The sequence below is a fragment of the Lepidochelys kempii genome, chromosome 7, assembly GCF_965140265.1.
Source record: "Lepidochelys kempii isolate rLepKem1 chromosome 7, rLepKem1.hap2, whole genome shotgun sequence".
Lineage (NCBI taxonomy): Eukaryota > Metazoa > Chordata > Testudines > Cheloniidae > Lepidochelys > Lepidochelys kempii.
In genome coordinates, this window is record NC_133262.1 from 120,640,271 (window position 1) to 120,648,510 (window position 8,240).

At 47.2% G+C, this 8,240-nt stretch overlaps 1 protein-coding gene across 1 annotated transcript in view; it reads left to right on the forward strand.

Annotated features, from left to right (window-relative positions):
• The window catches only part of COL17A1 (collagen type XVII alpha 1 chain), a 118,130-nt gene extending 115,435 nt beyond the window's left edge, over positions 1-2,695 (forward strand). The window contains exon 59 of the mRNA XM_073354444.1: positions 215-2,695. Coding sequence (XP_073210545.1) covers positions 215-264 — 50 coding nt within the window. The 3' untranslated portion in view covers positions 265-2,695. The remainder of the gene's footprint in view (positions 1-214) is intronic.
• The last annotated feature ends 5,545 nt before the right edge of the window (positions 2,696-8,240 follow it).

The window sequence follows — 8,240 nt, forward strand, 5'->3', positions numbered from 1 at the left end:
ATGTTGCACATGCCCTCTGCACTGGGGTGAATGTCACCTGGAGGGTACATTCTTACCAAAAACAAAGGGTAAATATGCATCTGAAAGTGAAAGGTAGGGGAATGCTGAGTTGTCACCAGAACCACCAATCTCCTGTAACTGATGAAAAACTCACGTTGCCTTTTCGATACACAGCATTTCACACAATCGCTCTCTGTCTCCCTCGCTCTCTTAGGTGAACAAGTATTTGTTGGCAGAAGAAAAAGAAGAAGCGTCGGGGTCTAAGTTAAGCACCAGGATCAGTATTCCCTACCGCGGGATCCACAGCCGCCATTTTGGAATCCAGTAGAGAATTAGCCTGACTCTTTATCGGTTTCCTGCTAGAACACCTTCCTAGTCAGTCAACTAACCACATAGACTTGGTAGTTCAGGACGTGTCTTTATTTTTTATTTGATGTTGTTGGGCTTTGAATGACTCTAATTTGTACGTGTCCAACACAGAACTACCTGTTGGGAATATGCTCCCATTCATTCACAGTGCATTAATCCCACACACACTGTCCGCTGATGAGAATTGTATTCAAGTTCCTGCATTCGTATCTTAGGTCTCGGAAGGCCTTCCTTTGTCACCAATCCAGGTGTCTTGCATTAGAGCCAGACTTAGTTAAATACAGTGAAACCGGCTTTAACCAACTCCTCAAGCCTCCTGGAAAAGAAAAATCCAGTAGCCTGGAGATTAAGGAGGCAAGCAATTTTTCTGAAATCAGAATCTGAGCCAAGGTTGTGAACTGAAGCTTGGACAAAAGTGATTGGAGACTTTGGTGATCACAGAAGTAGGTTGTCTCAAGACACTGGGGTGATGTCCTTCATACAGGTTTCGTTGTACTTCCCACCAGTCGCTGTCGAATGGCTATGGAGAGTCTCTTCGTTCCATAGCCATGTTGGGTGGTCTGATCAGCAAGCACAGTTAATGAAAGCAGCAATGTAAGGAACTAGGCAATGTAAGGAACTAGGATCAGGGTTTCTTGGAGGGGAAGCAGGGTGGGTGAAAGCAATCGTGGAATTCTCTGTATCCATTGACAATCAAAAACTGGCAAGGATATATGCTGTCAAAAACTGGACAGGTAATTCACCAGCAATGGAAGTGTAAACAGAACTCAGACACTAGAGCACCCAGTGAGAGAAATACCTGACCCCTGTCTACGTTACAGCATCTCACCTGCACAGCGGCAATGGTGGGACATTACCATTTGACTATTACCAAGGTAGATGCACCCCTTATAAATTTCAAAAACATTTTATTAGCATCACCCATAAATGCATTTGGAGTTGGTTGATAAGCCATGTATTTATGCACCAGAAATGGCTACCATATCCTGTCCTGTTATAGGCCAATGGCACAAAGGGAGGTCATACGACACTACCCATATTGACATACATACACACACACAGGGTGGGTGCCCGTCCACTATGCAGGTCACTTTGCCAAATACGCTTTTAATTTCACTTGGTAACTGCTTTGCCACGATGTGAAGGGTGAGTTCGAACTTAAGCACTTTTGTTAAAACATAATTTGTTGATTTTTAAAAAAAATTATTTTTATATGGTTCTTTTTTTACGTTGGGGGGAAATTGCATTTTTAATGTAAACCTCCCAATTAAAGTGTGTTTTTAACCCTATGTTCTCCTGAGCAAGCTTACAATTGGATATCAGCGCTAGACTCAGTGTCACACTGGGTAGACACATCTAACAACGTCAGGGTAAATTGTCGCAAATAAAGCACAACACAACATGTGTCAGGAAGCTAGCTCTGGGCACGGCTGAAGAACCAGGCCTGTTTTCTGCACTTCCCATTTCATCAGGGCGAATTATCAGTGTGAGCTTTCTTTGTGACAAGCAGTCACTGTCCTAATTGATCATACAGTGAAGAGTCAACTTAAACAGCCAACTGGCTTCTGACTGAGCATGATTTCCATTAGTGTTAGCAGGGAATTACACACATGGCTCAGTGGGTGAATGGCCCCTTTGTCTCGGACATCATCTTCATTTCTTCAGCAATCCAATTATTTCAAAATCTTCAGTTTATCACATCATTGCAGGACTAATTTGGCGGGAAAAGAGTCAGCAAAACTGGCCATGTGATGGCTTAACTAGAAGGGCTTTATGAACTACAGAGATTAAAGAGCCAGTCATTTTAAGGCTGAATTGTATGCAGTTTTCCATTTAATACACAGTCTCACTTCACCATTTTCAGTGTGAGACACTTCAATAGCACCCCCCACTATCTGGTAGGACATTCTCACGTCCAGAATTACCCTGTGGTAATCCCAAGGATAGATGCTAGCAAAAACTGATTTTCTTCCATTTAAAGGTGTTAGACTGGAACTGGGAGCTTATCTGCTAGACAGATTTGGTATGTGAGCTTCATAGACCAAATCATATATCTTACTGAAAACAACCTTATTTCATTCAAAGCTTAAACACCAGCCATCAGTTTCATTCATTAACTCTAGTGAAAGTTTCAAAACAGATTTTAGCTGGTCCATTTATTTCCTGTATCATTTTGTTCTGAGGGTTTGGAACAAGGGCTGTGTTGAACAGGCCGGCTTTCTGAACACACACAAGCTTGCAATGTTTTTAAATAAATAAAGTCTACTATTGGGTTGTACACACGATGCCTGTACTTGATAAGCTGAGCCCTTCTCTTTGTAATAAAATGCCCTTAAAAATGTCATTTGGTGTCATGTTTAACTACTGCAACAGTGTTTCAGTCTGTAAATGTTTTTACTGTCATACTTGGAAAAACCTACCAAGCTTCTCGTGACAGGGGTGCTGATAAGCGCCATTGAACCAAACTGTAAACCCTGTATATCATGGAAACCACTTCAAGGTGGGGTGGGGGGAGGTTGCATCCCTACTTCCAGCACCTATGCCTCTTGGTGTGAGAGAAAGTTTTGTAGCTTCCAAAGTGGTTGAACCAGTGAAATGCTGCAGCCTTAACCGTATACACAGAGAGTTTGTGGACCTGTAACACTGAATTGCCTCACTCTCAAACAGCTATGGGTTATCCTTTAACTACAATGCTCTGGAGAGTGTTTGGCTAAGGGCCAGGAGAAAGCAGCTTAGCCACAATGGAAAGGCTGTTCAGGTGGCTACAGCACTTGGCCTGGCCATTCTTGACTCAGGTGCAGCCTCCCTGTGTGAACTGGGTCAAGCCACTTCCCCTACCCTGTGCCTCAGGTCTCCTCCCCCTGTATAACAGGGCTAGTGATCGCAGTCATGGCACAATACCATGTTAGCCACTGCCAGGCTCCCGGACTTAGCCCAGGGGTTTCATTTGTTCTGCCCACGTCCTGGAAGTAGTGTTGCCAGGTGTCCTGTTTTCCATTGACTGCCGGGTTGAAAAGAGAGCCTGGCGGTGCCGGTCAGCACCATCGATCAGGCGGTGAAAAGTCCGGTTGGAGGTGCTGCAGGGCTAAAGCAGGCTAGTCCCTATCTGTCCTGGCTCCGCAGCGAGCAGGTCCGGCTCCTTGTCAGGGGGGCCACGGGGCTCTATGTGCTGCCCCCCCCATCAAGCACCGGAACCGCGGCCAATAGGAGCTGGGGGGGAGGGTGCCTGCAGGCAAGAGCAGCACGCAGAACCTCATGGACACCCCCACCTAGGAGCCGGACCTGCTGCTGGCTGCTTCCGGGGTGCAGTGCGGAGCCAGGACAGACAGGGAGCCTGCCTTAGTCCTGCTGCACCGCTGACCTGGAGCCACCCGAGGTAAACTCAAGCCCCAACACCCTGCCCCAGCCCTGAGCCCCCCCGAAAACCCAGCACCCCCTCCTGCACCCCAAACTCCTCATCCTCAGCCCCACTCCAGAGCCTGCACCCCAGAGCCCATACCCCCAACCTCCTGCCTCAACCTGCAGGCCCTTCCCACACTCCGAATCCCTTGGCCCCAGCCTGCAGCCACCTCTTGCACCCCAAACCCCTCATCCCCCAGCCCTGAGCCCGCACCCTCAAACAGAGCCCTCACCCCCTACCCCAGGCCAGAGCCCCCTCCCACACCCTGAACTCCTCATTTCTGGCCGCACCCCAGAGCCTGCACCCCCAGTTAGAGTCCCAACCCCCTACCCCAGCCCAGAGGGTGGGGGAGAGTGAGCCCCCAAGGGCAGGGCTACAGTGGTCAGTTTTGTGCGATTAGAAAGTTGGCAACCTTACCTGGAGCCGGGTACTAGCTGTGACTAACACATCCCCCATGGCGTTTGGGGCGGGGGTTTTTTGGCCAGCACCTTGGGCATTTTCCGCCTGGTTTCCCCTCGTTGACCACTAGAGGTTGCTGCAACACGGCCCTGAGCAGGGCAGAGCCACCGCCGTTGCTCAGGGAGTCCCCGCGGCTGGGGAGCCAGGCCGCCGCCGCCGCCCTCCAGTATCGCACGCACCGGCGGGAGGCGCTTGGCGCGGGTCACGTCCCACCAGGGCAGCCCCTCCCTGCTCTGCAGGCCAGAGGCCGAGGGGCAGGAGAGCCGGGTGCTGGGGCCTTCTGGGGGGATGAGTGGGTTGCCTCAGTCCTGCAGGGGGGGGTTGTGGGGGTTGCTTGGGGACTGAGTGGGTTGCCTCAGGCCTATGGGAAGGAATGTGGGGTTTACTGGGGGGGGGGGGGGGGAATGTGGGCCTGGTGGTGGGATAAGGGGCTAGAGGGGAATGCTGGGCCATGCTGGAGTGGGGGGGGCTGTTGCTGAGGGGGCTGCACTTTGGCCATGGAATGGGGTCAAAACTTGGAGAAACTCCCTCAGGAAGCTTGAGACAGCCCAGGGGCTGCACGAGGGGAAGCGGGGTGTCCAAGTAGGGAGGAAGAGGGGGGTGGGTGCTCCTGGTTTGTGTTTCTTTTCAGGTTGAATTTTACGGCGAGACGTGCAGTCAGTCAGGCCCTTGGGGGAGGCATGTGTTCAACTTCTGTGGCGTTTAGACATCAGGATCAGTCCCCAAAACCCTAATTATTTTAAATCTCATGATTTTTAAGCAATTCACATGATTTTGAGGGATTTGTCATATGATTTTTAATGAGGTGGTTTGCAATAATTGTGTGCGCGCGTGTGTGTAGGTGTAGGAACCGCCCTTGACACTTCTTGGATGCCTCAGGACATTGTCTGCAGAGCTTCTCATCTGCAGATCACTGGTATTAATCGAGCCCAGCTCAGTAGGAGTTTGCATGTAATGGAAGTTTGGTGGGCCCTCTATGACATGAGTTTGATGGGTCTCTCTGCTCCAGCTTTCACAACACAAAGTGCAAAGCCTGCTGGTTAGTAATTGTCAGACTCACCAGCAAGCCCAAGAACCACATGGACCAGGGCGATTGCCTGAAGCTGGAGGGCCTGTTGCTGTGGATTAATTCCCAGGCTAAAGCATGCTGACAGGGCAGGGTGTGGGCATCTTGCTCTGCTTCTGTAGTGGAGCTCAACAGGGGCCTTCGTTTACCAGCACCGGGGTGGGGCTGTCTTTTACCATCAGTAAATCCACACTACTGTTTAAAGCTAAAGTTTGTTTCTATACAAATTATTTGTAAATATGCAAACTAGCTCATGAAATAATTTGCATAACACACCACAAAGGGAGCTGCGCAAAATTTGTGCTGGGGGCACGGCTGTTGCTGTATAAAATCCGAACAGATAATGGAGCTATCGCCCTCTGTCATGGAACTGTGACCAATCTGCAGGCAGGGTAACTTATAAAATGTCACCTAATTGTTTTGAAAACTTTCCCTGCATCTAACTCATTCACACAGCACTGGCACTTGATGCAATCTTTGTTTTTGTTCATGCAGAAGTATGTCTCGGCCAACACTGTGTTTGATGGTATTTACAGAAGAATTATTGCAATATTCTACAGGTAGCCATGGAATCAAATTACTTTAAAAAAAAACCTGTGATGAAAACCACCGTCTAACTACTGCAAATTCACTTCCATTCATTGTTTATTCATAGATTCTTGGCCAATTCGTTCAGCTGGTGGTGATGTCCCCACATCCTTCACATAAGGCAAAAATAACTTGCTTTGCGGTTACATAAAACATTCAACAAAAATTGTGATGAGACAATATTATGTTTCATGGGCTCCTTGATATATGCGGTGCCCTTTGTGCCTTTTATTTATCATAGACAAGCACAGTTTGCTTAACTTTCTTGGCAGACATAGTGAAATAAATGTTTGTATCAATTCAAGTTCCTGATTTTTCAACTCAGTCTCCACTTTCTGGTAGTATTAAAAATAGATGGAAGTCCAGATTTTTTTTAATAATATTTTCTCTGGAAATATTTTCTATCAGTCCAAACTGATGTCATCCTCCAAAATTCTGCTCATCTGTCAGGTAGACTGACCAATAATCAAGGCTTTTTGCACATACGCATGCTATTCTTTCATAGGGGCACAAGGACAATACTTTGCCTACGTCCCCAGGAAAAGAAAGCAGCAGAAAGAGGCCCTTCACTTGTCTTGGGAGATCTGCAAAGTGACAAGGGGCTGGGTCCCAGTGTTAGAAATCAGACACACAAAAGATCTCGGGACAGCCAGGCCACCCCTCTAATGTTTCATACAATTTGATATTCTCCACTTTTTGAGCAGTTTAATTTTAATTAAGTATGATGACAGTGTTTCCATCACTGCCCTGGGTAGATTATGAACTCTCATTGGTGGATATGGTTTACAAAACCTACATCTGCAGAAACCAAAAAACCCACAACTCCACCAAAATAGCCAGTTGGTTTGATAATCAGCTAAGAGAGAAGCTTTAATTAGGACTTGACAAATATAGATGAGAGTACTGTGACTATGATAGCATAGGCAATTTATGTGTGCTATGCTATATCCTTCTGCTTCAAACACAGTGGGGTCTTAGGTAGCATTATGTAGGTGCCTATAGGTGAGAGCCTTTTCAGTGGGTCCTTATTGTGATTACTCAAAGAAGGCTTTCCACTTCATCTCCTTGGATCCAAGAAATGCTATTATGCATAAATATGCAATTGTTCTAGAAATTGACAATAGATCACCAAAAACGTTCTCCACAGGCAGGGAGCAGGGATGCCAGAAGACGAGAAGAATTAAGTGTTGGCGAAAATGGAAGAATTGGGCTTTGGTGAGCACACTGGCATTAACTCTCTTGAGCTTAAAGTCTGAGCGTAATTGGCCAAATCCTCTGCAGGAATGAATATATTGACTGCAATAGAGTTACACCTGTAGAGAATGTGGCTCAGCCTAGCCTCTTGACTGTTGGATTTTAACCTAGTTACTGTGCAGAAGAGTTAGGGTGATCCAGTGAGTATCACCTACTTTGTTCTCTTACTTGTCAGTGGCTGAAACCTAGACCTTTAATACAACTGTAGAAAAATGAAGACCTCACTGCAGAAATTCTAGGAATGAGGTTACAGAACATAGTTTGGGCCTTACCGGTGGATGGTTACTTGATTTAACCTCTCTTTGCAAAGTGTTTGCTGGGTGCCTATTTCCTAAAAAACTATCATGACTCTGGTTCTGAGCTTGTAGTCCATTTCCCACTTGACAAGGCAGGGAGAATAAGTTTCCATTTTCTTTTTGTATGGATCCGTGCCATATATTAGCAGTTATCACTACCATCACTAACTCTGGCAGAGCTGTAAGGTCTGAAAATGAAACCCTTTGTGTCCAGAAAAAGACAAATAGGATTCTAGTGGGCCCTATTTCTCTGGTTGTCTTTCATAAGACTTTAGGGAATAAGTGGGGAGAGGCATCCAGAGCATGTCTATGGACTCTCTGGCCTTGTTCTCAAAGCCGTTGCAAAATTCTGATGTTTAAAAATAGGGCAAAGAGGGAATGTGTCTGGACTTATCAAGTTTTGGAAGTTTCTTACTGCCATTCCCCTTCTCCCGTCAGAGTCTCTGGCTGACTGAGGGCAGTGCTCAGTGTACGTCAGATGGGAATTGCTCAATGTGCCAGATGTTGGTCTGCCCGTAAATGCATTTTTAGAGACTGTCCAGCGTAGGGTGAATTTCAGGGTCACCTTGAGCGTGTTATAACTGCTGTTTTTCTTCAGGAGTTTGGGCCTACACTACGACACCCTCTCTAGCAGGAAGATTTTTCCCCTAGCAGCATCTGTAGGGTCGGCCTGGGCGCCCCCTAGAGTTGCACCATCATGGCACCCAATATAGAGCCCTGCTAGCCCGCCACTCCCTCAGTTCCTTCTTGCCAGCTACTCCGGCAGAGGGGTAGGTGGGAGGGTAATGGAATGGACATGAACACCACA